Source organism: Zalophus californianus, chromosome 11 (assembly GCF_009762305.2).
Source record: "Zalophus californianus isolate mZalCal1 chromosome 11, mZalCal1.pri.v2, whole genome shotgun sequence".
Taxonomy (NCBI): domain Eukaryota; kingdom Metazoa; phylum Chordata; class Mammalia; order Carnivora; family Otariidae; genus Zalophus; species Zalophus californianus.
The window spans coordinates 110,232,569-110,255,408 of NC_045605.1; the positions used below are offsets into that span (position 1 = coordinate 110,232,569).

The following is a 22,840-nucleotide window of genomic DNA, read 5'->3' on the forward strand; positions in this document are numbered from 1 at the left end:
ACTTGATGGTGCCTCAAATGTACCAAGTCAGTATTCTGAATGACCCCTCCATCTGGGCGCTTCTGTCTTCCCCCTCCTCACCTCCCTCCATTTTCCTTGTCTGAGCATCTAGGCAGGGGCTAGGGCCATCCTTTTATAAGGAGAGCTTTCAGACTTTAGAATGACAGAAGTGATTCTTGGATATTCTTTCAACAGAACTCAGGAGCCTCTGGTAATCATTTGATTCCATGGGCTGTGTGCCTTTGTTTTTGTCTGCACTATATCATACTTCGGAAGAAAACAGACAGCAATGCAAATAATTCTTGTCTGTAGATACACAAATTAGCTGAGTGTAGTGAAATACAGTTGACTATTGCCCTATGGATGGACTGGTTTTTGCAAATTCATTTCAGCGGTCCCTCGGCTTCTCCTTTGATAAGCTGCAAACATCTTACTGCTTCGTTCATTATTAGGTTACATAAAATCTTTGACATGCGTTCACTTTACAGGTATATGTGTTTGAAAATCACTTTATTTTTTTAAATTACCCTTTGACACCTGACATCTCCTTCCCCACCCCTAATCCATCCTCAGACCTGACAATTTAACTTTCTCAATGTCTCTTGTATCCACTTGCTTCTCTCCATCTTACTTGCTGCCACAGGTTTGCCTGAACCTTGTCCCAGGCTCCTACCTGGCTGTCTTCCCATCTATTCCCCACACAGCAGCCAGAGGGCTCTCATTATAATTCAGACTTTATGATGTCTCTTCTCTGCTTAACTTCCTCTAAGGACTTCCTATTTATTTTAGAATAAAGATCAAGGTCCTTGCTGTGTGCCCTGCCAACCTCTACATGACTTGGCCCCATCTTCCCCCACTGCCCTGCTTCATCACCCTACTTCTGCTACTCAACTTTCTTCAGTTCCTCTGCCTCAGGGCCTTTGCACATGCTGTTTTCTCTGCCTGGAGAATTCTTCCCTCCTGACCCCCTTACTTATACTTGGCCTTCAGATCTTGGTGCAAATGTTAATTGCCCACAGAATCCTTCTCTAGTGAGTTAAGGTCCCACATTGTCCCCAGTACAGTTTCACAACACTTTTTACTTCTTTACAGCATTCATCTTGTTTCCTAATTACATTATCTGTGTGATTATGCCTGACTTCCCTTCTAGGCTGGAAGGTCCCTGAGAACAAGGTCCATATTTATTTTGCTGACCATCTATTCTTGATACATATATGGCCTTCTCTGGATGGATAGATGGGTGGATGGATGGATGAGAGATGTCTGACGGATGGGTAGATGAATGAAGAGCAGATGGATGGGTGGAGACGGATGGATGGTGCACCGATGGATGGATGGATGGAAGATGTGGGTGATGGATGAAGGTTGGGCAGATGGATGGATGGATGGATGATGCATGGATGGGTGGGTGGAAGAATGGAGGGTGGGTGGATGGATGGTCGGATGGGTGGATGATGAAGATGCTCGTCCCCTAGCTGACCGACCATTACAGTCACCTCCTGTGAGTCCACCTTGCCTGGCTCAGTTTCCCTTTCTCATTCGGGGCAGTTCTAGGAATCCTAGAGCACCCCTGGGAGCATCTGCCCTTGAGCACAGGCCGAGCGGGCGCCCCCCGCACTTAACTCCGTAAAGAGTTGACTTCATTTTCAGGTCGGCTCCGCAGCCCGCGCACCGGCGGAGCTCGCGCCTGCGCCAGCGGAGGGCGCCGCCCGTGCCACGTGGGCGCCGGAGGCAGCTCCGGCCTGAGGGGCCCGCCAGCCGAGCTCCCAGGGCGCCCGCAGCCGGCCGCCCACCCGGAGGGCCTGGGGCGGGGCCTCGCCGGGACCCGGATGCGGCCCCGCCCCCCCCGCCGCGGAACCGGAAGTGGAGCCGGGCGCTCGGGAGCAGCGGGCGCGGCGGAGCTAGGGCCGGGCCGGACGGACCGCAGGCTCCGGTGAGCGAGCGCGGCTTCCTCCTGGCGGGGCTGTGGGGGCGGGGGGCGGGGGGCGGCTCCTCTGCCGGCTGCCCTGGGCGCCGCCAGCCCCGGAATGGGAAGGAAGCGGCGGTCGCTGCGGTCTCGCCGCTCTTCCGCTCGCGGTTTCGGGCGCGGGGGGTGGGGCGCGGGCCGGTCGCTGGGCTCCGAGAGGAGGGCTCCGGGCCCTGAGGGGGAGGGGGTCCGAGGGGAAGAGGCTGGGGCTGCGGGGAGGAAGGGGGACCGGAGGGTCAGACGGGGGTAGGGGTCCTCCGTCTGAGTGCAGGGTGCCTGGGTCCCTAGGGGGGAGCCGGTGAGAGCCGAGGGAGAAAGACCGGGGGTCTGCGCGGGGCGGGGTCGGCTGGGGTCCGAGTGGCCGGGGAGGGAGGCTTGGGCCCTGGGAAAGGCCGAGGTCGGGCGGGGTGGGGCCGGGGTCCGAGGGGCCGGGGTCTGGCGGGGAGAGGCCTGGGGCCGGGGAAGGGTCAGGGTAGGGCGGGGAGGGGCCGGGAGTCTACGCCCGGCGGGATCCGCCGGTGTCCTAGGGGCCGGGGGTCCGGGGAAGGGCCGGGGTCCGGGGTTTTCCGGTGGCCCGCACCTACGGGGAGGTTCTGCAATCAGGTCAGTTGGAATGCAGCGACACGCGCAACTGCGGCTAGTTGAGAGGCTCTAAATTTGGAGCAGCCCCTCCTCTGGGTGTGTTGGAAGTCACCAGAAGGGTTCTTTTGGGCTGTTTGTTGTGTTTCCATCTCTTGAATATTACGGGAGCTCGATCGCCCGACTGGAGGGTCGGGAGAAGAGGGGACAGGGCTTCCTCGGTCTGGAATCTGTGGACGAGTAGGGCTTCTGGGGGAGGAATCCCATTTTCTGCTGACCGCAGCTCTGGAGGCATCCCGAGTGGGCGCTCCCCTCCCTGGGACCGCCCCGCCAGCGCCCCATTTGGGTTGCGGCCACTTGGCCCGGCTGTGCTCTGTCAGGGGTTAACCCCCTGGGTTCTGGCCGCCTGGTCCGGCCCATTGGGCCCAGGGCTGGGAAGGGCTGTGCGTTGGGCAGGCCCCTGCTGTCCCTGCCCCCCTCTGACCGTGGGGTGAGTCACTGCCCCCGTGCGTGGAGGCAGCCCTGTCTCTCTCAGAAAAGCACTCCCATATCCCCAAGGAGCAGGAAGAGTCCTAAAGGCCACTTTCCGGTGCTTCAGAATAAGAATAAAGAGGGAGGGGGCTGCAGGGTTGTTTTTGATACTTTGTCTCCCAGTGCCTGCCGCTGACTTTTGGGTGGATCATTTTGATGGGCTCATCTTTTTGTAAAGCACGTCTAAGTGGTTCTGATTGGTGATTCATCTTTGTTGGGTGCGGGGCAGCCCAGGTAGGTGCTCAGAAAGGGTGTGGTCGCGGGCCTGAGTCATTGGGAGCACGGGGACTGCCTGGTGTGTTCCCCGGGCCCCCGCCGGACATGGCCTCCAGCACTGGCCTCGTCTTTCAGGTTTGCAGGTGTGCAGGCTGGTGCTCTGAGCAGACCCAGGGGAAGCGTGCCCAGGTGCCAGGGGGCTTTTCTTAGCAGAAGTGTGGCATGAGGAGTGGGTCTCCGGGCAGCTGTTTTGGCTCCTCTGGGCCTTGTTCTCTCTGCCTCTCTGCTGCCCTGGCGATTATGACCTTAATGGGAAGCTAATTCTCTCCCATCACCTGGAACCTTGTCCTGTAGAGTTTTCCGCTCGGTTTATATGGCAGCGTCCAGTGACGTCACACTTGTGTGGTCTTGATGAGTGAGTACGTGTGACGTTTGCAAGGAAGGTCTGTTAATGGTGAGGATTGTTTTCTGTTAACAATTTTATTTGAGATGCAGTTCACATACCGTATAATTCACGCGTTTGAAGGGTACAATTCAGTCGTTTTGTTGTATATTCACACAGTTGTGCAATCATCATCACAATCCACTTGAGAATAATTTTATCACCTCAAAAAGGATCCCTGTTACCTCCTTCCAATACTAGGTAACCACAAATCTACTTTTTGTCTCTCTAGATTTGCCAATTCTGGACATTTCATGTAAATGAGACTGTATGATACCTGGGGTTTTGTGTCTGGCTTCTTTCCCTTAGTGTGTTTTCAGGAGTCATTTGTGCGGTAGCGTGCCGTCAGGCCTTCCCTCCTAGGTGTTGCCAAATAACAGTCCACTGCATGAATGGATCACATGTACCTGCTGCATCACGTGGGCATTTGAGTTGTTTTTGCTTTCTGGCCATAATGAATAATACTGCGAGCATTCCTGTGTGAGGTTTTGTGCAGACATAAATTTTCCCTTCTCTTGGGTCTGCCTCTGTGGGTGGGGATCCCTGGGCCATGTGGTAACCGTGTTTAACCTTTTGACGACCTGCCACACTGTTACTCATTTTACTTCACACCAGCACTGTAAGGCGGTTCTGGTTTCTCCACACCCTCTTCAAACTTGTTGTTGTCTGATTTTTTATTTTAGCCATCCTAGAATGAGTGTTGTGGTAGCTCACTTGTGGTTTTGATTTGCATTCCCTTCATGGTTAATGATACCTAGTATCTTTTTGTGAGCTTACTAGCCATTTATTCATCTTTGGGGAAATGTCTGTTCAGATCCTTTCCACCTGGTTTTACAATGTGGTTAATTGTCCTGTTTATTGTTGAGTTGTCAGAGTTTTTTCTTTATTTTGGGTATATGATCTGAAAACATTGTTTCTCTCATTCTGAGAATTGCCCGGAGTCTCTTGCCCCTTGCCCGGAGTCTCTTGCCCCTTGCCCGTGTCTTTTGAAGCACACTGTTTCAAATTTTGTCCAATTTATCTATTTCCTCTTCTCGCTTGTGCTTTTGGTGTCACATCTAAGAGCTGTTGCCAAATTGAAGGTGATGAAAATCTATGCTTATGTTTTCTTGTGAGAGTTTAATAGTTTAAGCTTAGGTTTGAGATCTTTGACCTGTTTTGGGATTAATTTTTGTATATGGTGTGAGGTAGGGAGCCAAGGCATTATCTATCCTTGGGTCCAAAAACATACCCAAGCTTTTACATTTCCAGTTATCTCTGTGATTTTTTTTTTTTATTTAAAAATTTGAGGGGGTAGTAAATTGTTGTAGATTTGAGGCTCTCACTCGCTGCCCTTGGGTAGATTTTTATAGATGCTTGCTGATTACAGTAATAACCTCAGTCCCTAGCACATACTAAGCGGCCTACAGAACTTAGGGTTTCCAGAGGGGACTGAGGAGAGAGAAGGAGTGAATAGTAGGGTCAGGAACTCAGTAGGAAATTGAGCGTAGGGAGGGCTAGCAAAGCACCGTCCCTCCAGTGGTAACATGTGACAAGGCTGCAGGCTGACGCACGCGGCTCATGCTCGTGGCTGGCTTGTTCCTAGGGAGCGAGGGGGCTGGATCCCTCCGCTCTGTAAGGTTTAGCGGTACGGTGCCGGTGGAAGTTGTTGTCTCGTCCTCGGGAGAAGGTGGTGCGTCGGTGGCCCAGAGAAGTGGAGTCTTGATCGCCGTGCAGTAACTGTATCCGCTCATGAGAAGCGCCGCCCGTTCTGCGCTGCTCCCGCGTCACCCCGCTTCTCGTCCAGGTAGCCGTCACTGTGCGGCTTTTGTCTCCCAGCCACATCGTGATCCCTTCAGTTTTCCTTAGGTTATTTTTTTAAACTCACAGTAATAGAATTTTATTATTTTTAGCAAAGTCATAATTTAGAATGAGCAAAGAACGGAGACGTGTCAGGATCATAGCCAGCAGAAGATGTCTGCTAGTGATTGCAACAGTAATTTCTGTTTGCACGAAGAAGAAACTTTATACAGCTACAAGTCTTTTGAAACTGGCTATTTTCTGTATTTTCTCAGTGTGTCTGAAAATCGATTGAGCTTTTAGGTTTGTAAGATGCAAATCCTGCCACCCTCCTTTCAGATTTCTTTACAAAGCCTCGTGAAGCGTGGGAGGATGTCAGTTTCCTGAAAGGACCTGTGCGTACCAGGATTTGCCCAGACTGCCTGTCGGTACGCATCCTTCTGAGCGTTTTACTCTTCGTCTTTTTGCAGACAGAATCCACTCCCAAATGCCTGGAACTTCCTCACTGGATCACTGGGCTTTCCACAGAGATTCGTGAGCAGCCTTTCATCTTCAGCCGGAAAGAAAGGTTTGTGCATTGTGAGCATTCCAATCTTCTCTCCCCTCGGACTGTCAGGGTGGATCCCTGAGCAAGGAAAGGGGTGGGTGTTCTCCCTTTGGGTGTGCAGAGATAGGGACGGGGGGAAGTTGCGTTGCTTAAAAAGTAAAGTCAAGGGGTGCCTGGCTGGCTCCGTCAGAAGAGCATGCAGCCCTTGATCTTGGGGTCTTGCGAGCCCCACGTTGGGTGTAGAGATTACTGAGAAATAAGTAAGTTAAGTCAGTCAGTCAGTCCAGTTTCCAGTGTTGCCTGCGGTTTAGAAATAGCAGCGGGTTCCAGAAAACTCTGGAGTGGAGGAATAGGAAACATCTCTGTCCTGGGAGGAGCCGTCTGGCGTCTTGCACCTGTGCTGCGGAAGGTGGGAGGGGCTGCCCGGCAGGATGGTAGGAAGCCGGTACCAGTGCTCACCTCGCCCTCGGAGGCTGGCTTCCAGAAGGACCAGTGAAGATGGGCTCTGCTGTGTCCTCCGGATGAGTCTACAAAAGCAACGGGCAAGACCTCTTTCACCTTTGCCTGAGGGGGAAACGTGGCCTCACTGGTCCTCCCCAGAGACCCTGTCCTTCTGTGTGACCGTGTCCTCAGTGGTTGGAACCTCAGTGGCTTGAACTATGGGCAGCTGAAGTCCCACAGTTGGGTGGTCCCTTTCTAGTGTGGTGACACACTTGACTGGGAGCGGCAGACTGGGCGAATCAACTTTCGGGCAGCTGTCCCTGCATTTGTAAGTGGGCGCATGGAGACGGAGCATATCTGGTTGCTCCTCTCAGGGCTGAGAGTTTAGTCTGTTCGTTCTCTAAAATCGTGTCAAAAGCGGATTACATCTGGGAAATTCTTGCCGTGCCTGGGGACAGCCAGACAGAGGAGAGCAAGGTTTGCGGTGTCCTCGGGGACAGTGTTGATTCTCCCTTACCCAGGATCAGGTGACTGCTCGGGTGACAGCAACAGCAGTCCCATCTGGGAGCTTGAGAGCGCTATGAGGCGCCCCTCACTACCACCTTGAATTTGGACTCGACGCCCAGCAGAGCTGGGGTGGGGGTGGTGCGGATCGAGACGGGAGGTTCTCGGGCTTGTGAGGGGCTTCTGTCCTGTCTGAACTCAAGCCACAGAAGCTTTCGGTTGATCGAGTTAAAGTAATCTTCCAGGTGCTTCCTGGCCTAGGTGAAATTTTACTAATACTTCTGGGGAAAAGGAGTCCGTTCTTCTCAGACATTATTTTCTCTTGAAACTCTTAAAAGATTAGATTTTATCTTTGCAGTTAGGAAAAACCTTGTGCTGGGCAGCTGTGAAGCCGTCGTCCTCTGTGCCAGGTGAAACCGTCCGCTGGGGCGGAAAGGCGACAGGCCGTTCTCGGGACTGCCCAGTGTGGGAAAGGTTCACCGTTCACGTCCCGGGTACTTCCCCAGATAGATGGTGAAGCGACCCTCTCGTTAATCACTTGAAACATTTGTTCACTTGTCAGAGTCTGAGTTAGGGAAATCACTGTTAAGTGTCCAGTAAGTTCTAGAAATCAAAATGGGTACTTTTTTTTTTTTTTTTTAAACTGTGGTAATGTAGGCTTTACACTCACGATGTGGGGTGCTCTCCTGTTTGGTCAACGCTGTTGTCATGACTCAGTGCAGGATGGATGTATTCTTAATGAAGTAAGCGCATTCGTGACTTTTTTATTTTCCAGAAGATGTTCTCATTTGAGTTGAAACAGTATTTCCAGCGGGTGTTTCAGATGCCACTGGAGAACAGTGCTAGAAATGCAGCGTTCTGTTTCTTTTCTTTGTGGTGTTGTGGTCCGCGCGCGGGGCTGGTGGATGCTCCCTCGCCGGCGTGGGTGCGCCTCCCCGAGCCAGGTCGGAGTTGGGGTGCTGGGGGCCAGGAGCCACCGGCTCGGCCTCCGTGACCCCGCACACTGCTCTTTCAGATGTGGAAGGCTTCGGCGGGCCATGCCGTGTCCATCACCCAGGACGACGGGGGCGCCGATGACTGGGAGACTGACCCTGACTTCGTGGTATGAGTCACCAGCCCACCTTGGCTGTACTTCTCCCGAAAGTGGCTTTCCTCTGCTGTTCCTCTGGGTTGTGTGAAGTCTGCTGATCGTTTCTTCTTCTTTTCAGAACGATGTGAGCGAGAAAGAGCAGAGATGGGGGGCCAAAACCGTGCAGGGCTCTGGGCACCAGGAACACATCAAGTAAGAGACTTTCTTCCTGTTGGCGTGAAAATGGCCCCCTGAAAAGCGGACAGCAGATGGGGCAGGGGCCCTGGCCTCTGTCCCTCATGCGGTCCCTCCGTCCGCTGTGCGAGAAGACTGTAGGACACGGTGACATACTTCTGCACGAGCCTTGTATTTATGATTCCAGAGTCCACTCTTCCAGTAGCCGAAGTCTCCTCTCGCAGGACTCGGTCCCCTTCACTCCCTCTGCAAGTGGCTGGTCTCTAACACGCACCGTGTCTTTGAATGCCTTAGACCTGAAACATCCTCCCCCCATGATTTTCTTCTAACTTCACTACTTTATCACTGGCCTTTGGGTCCTGGGAGCTAGATTCTAGGCACTGTGTTCTCGCAAAAAGCCCAAAATAGGAGAACTGAGTGGTCGCCATTGTAGGAGAACATGGCCTTGTTCCTGACTTGGCCCTCCCTTGACCTATCACCTCTCTCGATGGTGTTTCCTTGTCAAGAAGTGTAGATAAAAGCAACTCTTAAAATGCACTCAGACTTCAGTGTAGGCCGCGCTGGCTTCAGAACGTATCCACCCTTTCCCTGCTCATGAAGGGCCATCCCTAACCCGGTGACCTGTGGTGGCCATTTGCACCATTTGTCTCACTTGGCCCCACTCTCTCTCAGGAAGATGAAGCCGTTCTTGGCTGAGAAGGAGGTGGAAGATCGTCCATAAAAGAGGGTGAAGTCTGTAGTGTGGGCATTTTAGACACGAGTGTCCATTCCTCCCTGACCTGCTGCGCCCACACCCTCTGCAGAAGCCCGTGGAGGGCGTCGAGGGAGGGCCCTGGGCCTGCCTGGAGGGGAGCCGGCACCGTCGTGGGTTAGGCCGCCTCCCGAATAGGTTAAGTCACCTATCTGTCTCCTCATTTTCTCTGTTCCCGTCGCTTTGAGACGGGTTGACCTTCATAGGAGCTCTCTGGTAGAGCAGCCCCTGGGACGGTTCTGGGTGCCCTGGGGTCCTTCAGGGGTAAGGAGCCGTGTTCTTGCTCCTTCTCCTGGGGGGCTTGGGGCGGGGGAGTGTGCCACTTCATGGTCTCCTGATGGTGACAGCTCCCTGACCTGCCAGGTTTTGACTACATCTTGTGATCTGTTTGACGATCCCCAGCATTTCAAGTAAAAAGTGGCTTTGGATGATAAATTCTGAAAGTCTTTCATTTCAGCTTTGGGTATTTACAAAGCTGGAGTATTTCAAGTAAAGGGCTGCTGTCTAAGTGCCTCACTGTCTTGGACCCCTTACCAGGGGTAAGGGACTGCTGACTTTGTTTCCCCTTCTGCTTTGGGTTGGGGGGGTGGCGCTCACAGAACTGGTTCTCCTAGTCCTGTTACCTGATGAAACAGAGAACCTTTTCTGTGTTTGAGAGAAAGTCCACGTTTCAGGATAGGTACTCCGGGGACTTGGGATGCCTCACTTGAGGTCCCCAGGTGGGTTTCTTTTTCCCCTTAAACTTGACTCAGAGAGCTGCTGGAGCAGGTGGGCCAGCAAGCAGAGGAGTCAGGAAAGCACAATGAAGGTGGGGACTTGGGGGCCCGGAATCACAAGATCGCAGGTTTGCGAGGATGATGTCCCCTGTCCTTGCATGACCTTCTCAGAGGTGAGGGTGCGCTTCCGTTCTGTCAGTTTGTTTGTATTTTCTCTCTTTCCTTCAAGCATACACAAGCTGAGAGAGAATGTTTTTCAAGAACACCAGACCCTCAAGGAAAAGGAGCTTGAAACAGGACCGAAAGCCTCGCACGGTTATGGAGGGAAGTTCGGCGTGGAACAGGACCGGATGGACAAGGTGAGGCACGGCAGCTGTGATGGTTCTCGATGAGCCCGTGGTCGGCAGAGCAGGGGCTCAGGCCTCCTTGGATTAAACGTTTTGAGTCAGTTTCTGGGAGCTGACTAGTAGGCCTCTGTTGATTGACCTGACTTGTAAACTGCTCCTGCTGTTTAGAAGCTCTTTTAGGATTCTTGTGGTTGCTGGGGTGTGGGTGACTTGTAGGGAGACCCAGGGGGGCTCCGGGCTTTGGGAGGCCCACCCTGTGACCCGGACAGAAGCCCAGAGGCATCTTGACTGCAGGTGTTGGCATGACCACTGCGCGCAGCTCAGCTTGCAGCCTAACCCAGACCGGTCTATGGACCGGAATCAAATCCGGGGGCTCCCTCGTTTCCCGCCACAGGTGAACGTTGAGCCAGCAGGTGTGCTGACGTCCTTTGTGCATGAATGACCTTCACACACGAGTCTGGCGCTCTGTGTGACACGGAGTCCCTGCCCACAGGCCAGGAGAGAACACTCCCTCTGAGAACCGTGGGCGAGCCTCCCCTGAGCCATCACCGGTCGCGTGTAGGCATCTGGGGACGCGGTGTGAGCGTTGTTGACTGAACACATCAGCCTTTGACAGCACTCTGAGTCTTCTCTGTCCTGTGAGGGAGCAGAGGAGCTCTGGAGGGCTGATCCTGCGGGAGAAGGCAGAGCAGGGGCCGTTGTATCCCAGGCTCCTCCGCTGAGGCAGTTCTTTACGTTCTCCAGACGTCCCTGTAGACGCAGATTTCCCAGTCTGAACAACGTGAGATTGTTCTGACCCAACAGATGTCTGCCTTCATTCTGCATAGAAGGGAAAGCATCGGCTGATAGCGAGTTCTGGTCTGTAATTCCAGACCTGTGCCCCCGCCCCGCGCCACAAGCACGGGTCAGAGTCCGTGTCCGAGCTGACGTGGAGTGACCCTGCTGGGTCACGGTGTACCTGTGGGCACCCCGAACCAGGTCCGAAATTTGCCTCAGCGGGAGTTGGGCCAAGTGCGAGCTGCAGGAAGGACACAGGGACATTTCCTGGTGGGACTGTCATTCCCGAAGACGTCTCAGCAGGGCAAGGGGAGGAGAATCGTCTCTGGGCTCCAGAACGGGCCTGGTGGCTTCTGCAGTGCGCGCGGACGAGAGCTCCGTGCACTAGGGACAGTGAAAGAACCAAGTAGGTAGAAGCCTTTCCCACCCCAGAGCGAGCCTGTGAGCGTGGGGTCGTGGGCAGTTAGAAATTCATTATCCATTTGGGCCCCCAGGTCTGGCTTGGAAAAATGACACACTGGGGACAATAAAGTATCAAGGAAGCACTCCGTGGCAGGAGCGACACGGTGTTCACTTCTGGCCCCTGCTGCTGGTGGAACTGCCCCTCCTGCCCTCCCAGCACCGGGCTTTCTAGTCGAGAAGCTTCCCTGAGGAGCCGCCCCCGCCCCCCGAGCCTGCAGCGGCCCTTCCCCTGTGCCTTCTCCCTGTTGTTCTCTGCTCGTCCTCCACATTGCCACCTTTCGGTGGAGGCTCTTCAGGGCTGAGACCTGTCCTCACCTGGTGCCTGGCCGGGTACTGTGAAGGTGCTCAGGGACGTCTTATGAGTGCACATGCTGCACGTCCCTGGCCGATATGTTAGCGGTCCCCAGACGGCTCAGGGAAACACCCTCGTGCCTCTGGGGCTGATGGAATGGGTGGCGCCCCTTAAAGAGGAACCTGGTGGGGATGCTGATGTGGCTCGTGGTTCCTCCCTCCGTGCCTCACTGCACACTTAGGCGAGGCTAGCTTGCAGCTCCTGGGGGCGTGATTGGAGCTGTTGTCAGCAATAATGAAGATTCCCAAACCAAATAACTCTTACTTGTAACTTGTTCTCTCCAGAAGCTGGAAAAAGCTCTAAGATCTCTGTGTTAAGAGTTGAGGACAACGTAGTAAAGACTTTCAGATTAAGACCCATCTCGGGCAGGCACGGATTTGCCAGAGGTGTGTGGTCTGGGCAGGCGAGGCAGCTGCCGGCCCCTGTCTGTGTGGCTTTCAGGCCCCCTGCCCTTCACTCAGGGTCAAGCTGGCCGCGGCCTAGGTGGCAGGCCTCACTCCTGGTCTCAGCCACACCCCGGCACTGGAGTGTGCATCCAGACGGTGCCCTGCCCAGGGCTGACCTCTGGTTACAAACATGACTTTTGTCAGTGGCGTCAGTCCATGTCGATGAACAAGTTTAGAAAAATTGCCAAGCTGTCACTCTGGCTACATTTTTAGAAAAGTTTTCTTAAAACTTCTTTCACTTCTTTCTGCTGAGATTGGCGCTGGGGGACCCCTTCGGCAGGCTGCACCTCACGGTTGCCCTATCGGCACTCTCTGGGGGGGGGGTCTTTGGAGGCTGCCGGTGGCCGGCGTGTCTCAGAGCTTGTTGATCAGTACTGACGTTGAGCAGACTCAGGGCGAGGAGACAGGAATCCAAAGATTATTCTGCTTACAGGAAGACTCCACTGCTCCTTCCCCTGGGATACGGCCAGAACGGAATCCTGAGTTGCCTACGGAGGGTCATCGGTGGGGCTGACCCTGCTTTAGTGCAGCCTGAACCCAGGTGTCCTGGTGGAGTTCCGGAGACAAGCAGCGGGCATTTGTGGGGTGCTTCCCGGGCGGTGTGACTGTCGGAGCTAGAAGGAGGGTTCAGATGTGCCGTCCCCGTGCTGTGTCACAGGGCCCCGCCATCCGTGGTCACTGTCCACCCTGGGGGCGGAGCCGGGTGCCGGGAGGCTGGGCAGGGCTGGGGGCTGCTCAGGGTTCGGTAGTAAGTGCGTTCAGCTTTGTGGGCCGTGGGGTCTCTGGCAGTTTCCTGAATTTGGTGGCTGAATCTCAGAAGCAGCCCAGTATGCAAATGAGGAGATGTAGCTGTGTTCTAGAGACTTTATTTACAACGAGCTGGGTACCCGGTGTAGCCCAGAGGCCATGGTTGACGGGGTCTGCACGGCAGGCGGCTGAGTTCGCCTCCTTCGCCGAGGGCCCATGTGGGGACGTGGTGGCGCCCGCTCCTTGCCTGCACCGGGTGCTCGCTTGGTAGACTAGTGGCTGGATGTGTGTCGTAACGGAAGCACGCTGTCCGCAGTTCTGTCCGTTAGCAAGGTATTTCTGGTCCCCATTCCCGCATCACGCGGTACCAATGTGCCTCGCTTTAGCCAGCAAGTAACTCGGGCCAGCGGTCTCCGTGGGCAGGCCGGGTGTCGCAGGCCAGGTTCGGGGCCGAATTGACCTCGGGGTCCTTGCCTTGTCCCCATTGCATCCAAAGGCCCCACCTGGCAGGGTCTCGGGCAGCTCTGGGGCCCCCTCTGCCAGTGTTCACACTGTGTGTATTTCAGGGAGGAGCCCAGCCCAGGCTGCGGGGGGTTGGTGCCGCATGGTCCCTGTGCAGGGGTGGCCGGTGCAGCCGGGCTGCCGGCAGCTAACACCCCCTCTCCACACCCTGTTGCAGTCAGCTGTGGGCCACGAGTACCAGTCAAAGCTCTCCAAGCACTGCTCCCAGGTAGACTCCGTCCGGGGCTTTGGAGGCAAGTTTGGTGTCCAGGTGGACAGAGTTGACCAGGTGAGTGAGGCATCGTGGGAACTAGCGCCCAGGCGATTGGGCCACTCTCTCCAGACTGGGGAGTCTGCTGGGACTGTCACGGTAGTACGAGGTGCCTCTGACTCGGTACTGTGGGGTGGGCGTTCTGACGGCAGGATTCCTAGAAGCACCTCCCCACCCCCCCCACCCCCGCCAGGTTCTGAGATGATTGGTTGGCTGGGCTAAGAATTGAGAACAGGAACGTGTAAGGATCTCTTGCCGTTTGCTGTTCTCGTGCCTGATGTCCGTGTTGCTCTTGGAAGAGCTCACGTGCAAAGCAAGGTCACATGCGGCAGTGGGTGTTGTCCCAGGTTGACATTGTGGGCTGGAAATCGAGTGGAACTTGCTGTGCAGCTTGGCCCGCACAGCCCACGGGTCCCTGGCCCCACAGATGTCAGACACCAGGGCTTTGGGCACTGATTAGACCTGCACCTGGCTTAGGAAATCGGAGGTCAAAAAATAACGTTCGTGTTTTTAAAAATTTCGTATGTATTGTGGATTCAGATGAACAGATTTGGAGGCATTTAAAAATGTGTTTCCCTTTTTGTGGTACCTGCAGTCTGCTGTAGGCTTTGAATACCAGGGGAAGACCGAGAAACACGCCTCACAGAGAGGTAAGCTGCGTTGTGCTGGGGTGGGGGCGAGAGCACTGTCGCCGGAGGGGCTTTCCTGGGCAGGGCTGTGCTCTCTAAGCATCCGGGTCGCGTGTCACCCTGACGCCTCCCAGCCTGTGGCAGAGGCTGCCTTTTCTCCCTCCGAGCGGCGTTGGCCGGGGAGAGTCCGGTCTCGGGCGTGGCTGGTGGAAAGCTCACTGTCCCCCAGCAGTGGAAACCTGAGCCCTAGCTCACTGATGCTTTACTGTGCCTGTGGTCCTCACACGGCGCTGGCTGACCTTCACGTCGTGCCGGTCTTGTAGAGCCTTTTTTGGAAACGGGAGCATGTCACTTTCTCAAAGCCTTTTTTGTGCATGGGTTTACTTTTGTGTCTTGCGTGTCATCGGGTGGCTCCGGGAGTGGGCGCTGTGTCCCTTTGGCCCCGATGGACCTTCCCCGTCCCTTCGGGAAGGGACGAGCTGCACAGCTTGCTTTAATCAGACGATTAATTGCCCGAGTGGGACCACAGCTCACATGTGCCGTTGAGAAAGACACGCCCCTCTCGCGGTTGCCGGGGACCGCGCTGGAGATGGAGTTGGGGGTCACTCGTGGGTGACCCTGGGGGACATTTTAAACCGGGTGCTGATATCTTGCTGAGTCCTGGCTCCGAAATGTTTTTGTCTTGCTCGGTCAACGAGCCGAAGCGACAGTTGAGCCTGTCACCGGGCTTCTTTACCGACTGCTGCCCTGTCTCCGCAGACTACTCGAGCGGCTTCGGCGGCAAGTATGGCGTGCAGGCTGACCGGGTGGACAAGAGCGCCGTGGGCTTCGACTACCAGGGCAGGACGGAGAAGCACCAGTCGCAGAAAGGTCAGGCCAGCGCGGCGCCTGCCTTCCTCCCGCTGTGTCCCGTGCGCACAGACGTCCGTCCGCACCGGGAGAATTTCTCCCCCGTGCCAGGCGGCTCATGGGACCCTGCGCGGCCTTTTTCACTGCGTGTTGGGGACGCTCTTGTCCTGTTCAGGTGAGCGTCAGGGCTTTGTCGTACGTCTGACCGCTCCGTCCCCGTCGTGCGGAGAAGCTGCAGACACGTAACCATTCCTCTTTAGAATGTGGAATTTAGGTCATTTACGATTTTTGAAGCTAAAAATCGACTACAGTGAATATTCTTGTCCCCGTGTCTCATGTACGTACGTGATTATTTAAAAAAGTGAATTTCTAGAAAAGGAATGGTAGGGTCAAAAAGACATTGAGTTTATTTTATTTATTTATTTATCTAAAAGATTTTATTTATTTGACAGAGAGACACAGCGAGAGAGGGAACACAAGCAGGGGGAGTGGGAGGGAGAAGCAGGCCTCCCGCGGAGCAGGGAGCCCGATGTGGGGCTCGATCCCAGGACCCTGGGATCATGTCCTGGGCCGAAGGCAGACGCTTAACGACTGAGCCCCCCAGGCGCCCCTAGGACGTTGAGTTTAAAATTATAGTGGCTACTGCATATTGTGCTCACCTGCCATGCTGATTTTTCCCTCCGTTGGGAATCCTGCCTGGAGAGGGGTGTCTCCATATAGGGTTTACAGATGCGGTCCCTCCCACGGAGGCCCTGGATGCCTGGTTCTTCTGCATTGTTTATTTCGTGTGGCCTGCATATTTAATTTTTTTTTAAGTAATCTGTACACCCAGCATGGGGCTCAAACTTACAACCCCAAGATCAAGAGTCACATGCTCTGCCGACTGAGCCAGCCAGGCGCCCCACACATGTAAATTTTATAATTTAAATTTTATATGTAAAAACAGAGGGCTCACGTCTTATTTAAAACCCTCGATTGCCTTAAGAGACAAAAAGAGAAGTCCCCCACTGGAGGCACGGCTGGCTGGGCATTTTGCAGGGACGCGACCGGGAGGCCTACGGGGCAGCCGGGCCTCTGCTTTGCCGTCGGCGACACTTCCTGTCACACGAGGCCTGCCCGCCTGTCCTGAGACCATGGCCCCGGCACAAAGTGTGTCGTGCAGAGTCACTTTCAACTCAGCCTCCTCTGTCCACTTGGGGCAAGCCTGTCCTCCGCTGCCCGGTATGGCACGCAGCCTGCGAATCGGGGCCTGCTCTCGGATCCGCTCAGTGCTATTGGACCTTCTCTCCTACGAGCCTGTGAAGAAGAATTAAAGCTGCCTCTGGGAAGTTGGGGAGCGGAAGGCAGAGCCTGTGGGGTAGACAAGGTTCCTCTACAGCCCAGGCCTCCCTCTGAGGGTCTGATCTTGGTGGTCTGTTCTGAGAGTGGCCCTGGGGGAGCCGTGCTTAAGTGTCGAGATACGTATGTCAGTGACGTCGCTTTGGGTAGAAGTGGTGGTGTTTCTGGAAGCTGCTCCGTGTGTATCTTTCTGCTGGCTTTAGTTGGTGAGGCAGAGCGACCTCGTGAAAGCTGGCCGCTACGGCTCCGGGGCTCATCTCACTCTCAGAAGCTTCATAACACACGTCTTTCTTTCCTTTTTATTTTTTTTAAATTTAAATTCAGTTAATTGACACACAGTATATTACTGGTTCCAGAGGTGGAGTTCAGTGATTCATTGGTTGCATATCACACCCAATGCTCAGTACCTCTCCTGCCCTCCTTAAGGCCCGTCACCCAGTTACCCCAGCCCCCCAGCTGCCTCCCCTCCAGCAGCCCTCGTTGTGTTTGCTGGAGTCAAGAGTCTCTTCTGGTTTGTCTCCCTCTCTGGTCTCGTTTTATCTTTTCCTCCCTTCTAGTGTCCTCTGTTTTGTTTCTTAAATTCCACATGTGAGTGAGATCATGTGACTGTTGTCTTTATCTGACTGACTTATTTCACCTAGTGCAGTGTCCTCCAGTTACATCCGTGTCCTCGTAAATGGCAAGATTTCATTTTTTGATGGTTGAGTAATACCTCATTGTGTATATGAACTACCTCTTCTTTATCCATTCATCTGTTGGTGGACATCTGGGCTCTTTCCGCAGTTTGACTATTGTGGACGTTGCTGCTATAAACATTGGGGTGCAGGTGCCCCTTCGGATCCCTACATTTGGATCTTTGGGGTAAATACCCAGTAGTGCAATTGCTGGGTCGTAGGGTAGCTCTGTTTTCAACTTTCTGAGGAAATGTTTTCCGAGTGGCTGCGCCAGCTTGCGTTCCCACCAGCAGTGGAGGAGGGTTCCCCTTTCTCCGCATCCCCGCCAACATCTAACACGTTTATTTCGTGATCTCCTTTGGAATGCAGGAAAGATAAGACAATTGTTAAAATCCGTCATACTGGCCCCTCTTCACGTTTCCGTTGTTACATATACAAATGACACTTCCCAGTGTTTCCCGTGTTAGTGATCTTACAGTGTGCCTGCAAGACTTTTGGTTTGTATCGTTTTGTTTTTAAGTGGGTGATAAGAGTACTGTCTCAGATCAGCTCACCGATTGTGTTGCTGCTATATAAACAGTACTTTTCTTGTTCGCAGATTACTCCAAGGGCTTCGGCGGCAAGTATGGCATCGACAAGGACAAGGTCGACAAGAGCGCCGTGGGCTTCGAGTACCAGGGCAGGACGGAGAAGCACCAGTCGCAGAGAGGTGCCTTCCATTTTCTCCTCTCCTCTCGCCGGCAGCTGGTAGCATGACGAGTGTTGGCCAGAACAGAAAGGGAAAGTGTCCCTGGGAACCCCTAAAGTAGATGCCTCTTTTTAATTAAATACCGCAGGTTGAAATATAGCAAGTCCACAAGCGCAGCTGTTAAATGAAGAAACCATATCCTGACGCGTCTTTGGCCCTGGCGCCCCAGCAGTTGTCCATACTAATGGCCGTGTGTCGCACGTCTGTGTTGTAAACGGGGAGACAGTGGTGGCTCGTGGGGCTGCTTTAGGCTGCGTGCCTTGGAGCTTCGTACGCGGGGTCCTTTGTGTGCTCATGGTGCTGAGAGCACAGATTAGGCTGCTTTTCAGACACAGTCGGCGAGGCCTCCTTCCTGCAGGAAGAGAGAGGACGGGTTTAGCAGGTTATGTGGGTCTCATCGTATCAGGAACACACTGCCCGGGCTCCCCACTAACGCTAGATTGTGGCCTTTTCTTGTGCGTGTAGACTACGTGAAAGGGTTTGGAGGAAAATTCGGTGTACAGAGAGACAGACAAGACAAATGTGCCCTTGGCTGGGATCACCAGGAGAAACTGCAACTGCACGAATCCCAGAAAGGTACATTTATTATGCCTACTCCTCCCGAGATCATTCCAGAAGTTTGTTTCCGTCCACAGGTCCATCAGTGTGCTACGTTTTTGCTACATTTCTGTCGTGTGTCATTTTTCTCTCCACCGTTTGGGGCTGTCCTGTGCTTGCCACATTTTTGAAATGCTCCCCAGCTAGCGTAGCAATGAGCCCCCCTTCGCCCCCCGGGAGCTGCTGATAAGGGGACACCGTGCCCGCCTGTGCTCCCGGAGCATCCTGGGGACGCTGCTGTCTGCCCGCGTGTGCATTCCCGTTGGTAGAGTGTGCCGCGGGGCGCTGCCTCCGCCTGGAAGCGTGTTCTCGTCAGAACGAACACCGTCCCTGGGACCTAGGCTGCAGGGTGGGGTGGAGGCCCCGTTGCGTGTGCCCCGGCTTCGCACCCGCCCTTGCAGCCAGCACCCTGGGAAGTGGGGCCGACCCGCGGGACCCTGTGATACTTGAGTACAACGTGTCTCTCTCTCCACACGCACAGAGATGCATTCTCGTGTCTGCAGCGCGGGTAGGACCCCAGAAGGAAACCTCAAAGCATGGAGTGCCTTTTCTGAATTATTTCAGATGCAGTCCCTAACCTATTTTCAGATCTTGGCTGAAGTGTTTCGAGTTTCAGTGTGTCCCGTAACCTCGGAGCCGACTTTGGCCTCTTCGTGAGCCCGGGAACCGGCTCCAAGCCCCTGCACTCTGTAGAGCCCTGCTTTCTAAACAATGTGTTTGATGCTTGCACTTGCTAATACGATTCTAACCAAACTGTGTTTCCTCTCTCGGTTTTCTCCACTGTTGCTGGTGGATTTTCAGATTATAAGGCTGGTTTTGGAGGCAGATTTGGTGTTCAGTCCGAGAGGCAGGACTCCTGTGCTGTGGGGTTTGATTACAAGGAGAGACTGGCCAAGCACGAGTCCCAGCAAGGCATAGTTGCTCACCAGCCCCGCCCCCGCCTCCCCTTCCGGTGCAGCCACCTCTAGCACAGACTTCAGGGGCTCAGCCTTCCGAGTTAGCCGCTGTCCCTTGTCAGGGGCACGTGGGTGTTCTCAACCCAGTTTTACGCTGGAGTGATTCTGACTTGCACCCCTTTCTGCCCCTCGGCCCCTTAGAACTTTGTGTTTGGTAAGATGAGTAGTTTGCAGGGTAATGTCCTCCTAACCCCGTAACATGACTAGGGGTGGGGCGGGGTGCCCAGCAACCTTCTCCAAGAGCTCTTGCTGCTGACCGTGACTGCTGGGAGTCACCCAGTGAGCTGTTTGGTTCCTCCTGGTCCCGAGCCTTCAACCAGAGGCAAGGTGGCAGCGAGGGGCCCGGGGCCGGCGTGTTCTGTGTGGTTTCTGTGTTTCCCTTGTGGTGGTGTCTTTGGCTGGGGTGGGGATGTTTTCTGTTTGTTTTTGTTTTTGTTTTTTGGGTGACACCATCTACGTATAAGTTCTTCACACAGAGCCAACAGCATGTGCTCAAAACTGAAAAGAAACGGGGAAGCTTTAGATGGAGATATTGGGACTCTGGCCAGTGCATTTGTCCTTCTTTAATTACCGTCCAAACTTGGCCTGAGTTCCGGGGGCAGAGTTCAGGCGTCCGGTGCCAGGGTCCCAGCGGGGCAGGAGCGTGCACTCGGGTCTGTCCGGCAGACGGCACGGGCACGGCCTTGGCTCTCTCCCGTAGCACCAGGGCTGCACGACGGCGTGACGGTCACGTAGATCTGTGTTGCGGGACATAAGTATTCTGCCGGTAGAATTTCCCCGTGGAATTGTTTTTCTTTCAAAAAGCAAGAGAAGCCTTCGGTTGAGCCTCCTTGTAGTGCTCAGTGGAGCAGGACGCAGGAAGGGATGCGGCCGGTCAGCCATAGCCGGCGGAAGACTGTGCTCTTGAAGCAGTGCATTCCCCAGCCTGTGCTGTGGCCTCCTCGCTCTCACTGCCTCCAGCCCTCGCCCGGCACCCCTTCTGTGCCTTGGGAGAATGCGGGAAAGCATGCACACGCCTCTTTTCTGCCTCGCGCCTGCCTGCTTCCTGAATACCATTGGTACAAACAAAACAGCCTTGCAAGTAAAGACTCATTGTTTGGCTGTTCTCGTTTCTTTCCGCGCTGGGTGCATTTTCCTGGGCTGTTTCTGGTTCTGTCTGCATGCCTCTGCTGGCCGCACTGTGCTGGTCCTCGACCTCAGAGTAAGTGTTGTCTTGTGCCACATTTCAGACTACTCCAAAGGATTCGGCGGAAAATACGGGGTGCAGAAGGATCGGATGGATAAGGTGAGTATTTCCAATCCAGGGCCGAGTAGTTTCTGTGGATAGGTTGGGGAATTTACGGAGCTCTTGCTGTGTGCTGCTCCGGGGATGGCCTCCGGTGGGTGTTGGCTCACGTGTTCAGAAGGACGGACCCTGGAGTGGTGCTTCCTGTGTGCCAGGCCTCGCCTCACGTGCCAGGGGTGTCCTGTCTTGGGCTGCACACGGCCGCTCCGTGAGGCAGATACTCTCCCTACCGGTTTTATAGCTGGGCGTGTGGCCGGACCACCGTTGGAACCCGGCCATTTAAACTCTAGGCCAACATGATAGGCCCAAGAGGTGTGGCTCTCTGAATTCAGCTTAGTAGTAAACCAAATTGGAAATTGGGTTCCTTGGTCACACGGGCCACGGAAGAAGAGCTCACGGCCACGCGTGAGTGCTGGCTCCACGTTGGAGCACGCAGACCCGGGACGTTGGCCTCCTGCGGAAGGCGCACAGCACAGTGTCTAGAGTCAGGGCCTGAGTGCTGGGCCACCTCCTACAGCGTGCCCTTGGGATTCCCCGTTCCTCTTGCCGGGGACTTTGTCCCTTCCGACAGCTTCAGAGCCTCAGCGGGTCGGTCGTAAGCACTTGTCGGATGGCTCTTGTAGCTTGCAGCCCGGCTACGTCAGTGTGGTGGGCCTACGAGCTCCACGCTGGGGACTGGGAGCGGCTCCGTCCCCTTAGTTCAGCTGAACGAAGTCAGGCCGTCCTGCCCAGTCCTGGGCCTGGCCCCTGGTCACTGATGACGGGGCTGGTCCTCCTGCAGTCCTGCTCCATGGGGCTCACAGCTGGCCACACAGACATCGTTAACCAGGGAACCCCGCCACGTGACCGTGTGTGGGCCCCGGGAATGAGTGGCAGGGCACAGACGTGGAACGGGGTGGGGACGACCCGGGTTCCCGTCAATGTGCGCAAGGGGTCAGAGCCAGGCGGTGACATGAGGTTGTCCCTGAGAGAGGTGGGTCCCTGGGACTTGGGTCTGCAGTGGTCCCTGGGGGTGATGGAAATGGGGGAGAGGTGTCCTGCAGGCTGGACCAGGGGACAGAGCAGGGTTCGTGTTGGGGAGTAGCAGCAGGAGAGGGTTCTGGTCAGGAAGGAGGAGGGGGGTCGTGGTGTTGGGGAGACAGCACAGCTGGGACAGAAGCCCCCAGGGTGGTGGCAGAGACGACCTCAAGCGGCACAGCGTGCTGGAGAACTGGCTGGACGGGGCGGTCACCCCTCGAGCAGCAGGGGGCCATCCGGAGGCTGCAGACACCCTCTTCGCTCCAGGCTGCGGGAGTGGGCGTCCGAGACCGTTCTGGAAAGAGGCGTGGCAGACATGGCAGTTTGGGCAGGCATCTGGGAAGAGGTAGAGGGTTTGTTGAGGGCAGCCCAGCAGCTGCACTTGGAGGTGAGGCAGGGATGGCTCAGTGACCCCTGGGTGTGCAGGCGCCAGGACTGGATGCCGCTGGGTTGGAAGGGCAGGTGGGGGACGGGGGGCAGCGGGCTGGGTCGCGTCCCCTGTGCCGCCCATGCTGCACCCCTCAGAGCAGCTGCTCACCCTCAGCTTCACGTGGTGGGTGAGCTTCAGCTGCTCGCCTCCTTTGGGCCCCCTTCTTCCTTGTTCTGTGTGGCAGAAAAGCAGCCGTGTCCAGGGTCCCAAACGTGTTTCTCCAGGAGGTGTTTACTCACGGGGAAACTGAGGATGGCCGGGGGGGCGGGGGGGGGGGGCCTGTGAGCCTGTCTGTGTGCGTCTGAGTCCACCTCTGGATGGACGGTCATCACTGCCCCTTTGCTGTGACAGAGTTGGGTCCCCTACAGAACAGAAAGCAGGGATCTCGCGCATCAGGCCCCGTGAGGTTCCAGCGTGACCCAGGGTGTTGTCCCTGGCAGAGCAGAGGCATCGGGGTCCCCGCAAACACGCAAGCCTCTCTCGGTGGCCAGGGAGGGTGGGGGAGCTTGAGCACATCGTCGGGTTATGACTGCACGAATGCCGATATGTGTTTTGGCGGGGAGGGGTCAGAGCAGTTTTAGCAGATAATGGGACAAAGCAACAGGTTTCCCATACACCCCTGCTTTCCCTCATGCACAGCCCCTCCTACTACCAGTTACCAGCACCGCCCCCCCCCCC

The 22,840-nt window shown here is 55.2% G+C and overlaps 1 protein-coding gene across 3 annotated transcripts in view; it reads left to right on the forward strand.

The window, feature by feature from the left end:
• Positions 1 to 1,803: 1,803 nt before the first annotated feature.
• Positions 1,804 to 22,840, forward strand: part of CTTN (cortactin) — a 31,513-nt gene continuing 10,476 nt past the window's right edge. The window contains exons 1-12 of one of the 3 annotated variants that reach the window (XM_027579836.2): positions 1,804 to 1,933; positions 5,984 to 6,081; positions 8,021 to 8,107; positions 8,214 to 8,287; positions 9,966 to 10,095; positions 13,547 to 13,657; positions 14,235 to 14,289; positions 15,028 to 15,138; positions 17,728 to 17,838; positions 18,343 to 18,453; positions 19,276 to 19,386; positions 20,660 to 20,715. In XM_027579836.2, the coding sequence (XP_027435637.1) occupies positions 8,021 to 8,107; positions 8,214 to 8,287; positions 9,966 to 10,095; positions 13,547 to 13,657; positions 14,235 to 14,289; positions 15,028 to 15,138; positions 17,728 to 17,838; positions 18,343 to 18,453; positions 19,276 to 19,386; positions 20,660 to 20,715 (957 nt within the window). In that variant the 5' untranslated portion in view covers positions 1,804 to 1,933; positions 5,984 to 6,081. The remainder of the gene's footprint in view (positions 1,934 to 5,983; positions 6,082 to 8,020; positions 8,108 to 8,213; positions 8,288 to 9,965; positions 10,096 to 13,546; positions 13,658 to 14,234; positions 14,290 to 15,027; positions 15,139 to 17,727; positions 17,839 to 18,342; positions 18,454 to 19,275; positions 19,387 to 20,659; positions 20,716 to 22,840) is intronic. The other 2 variants (XM_027579837.2, XM_027579838.2) reach the window with 2 other exon arrangements.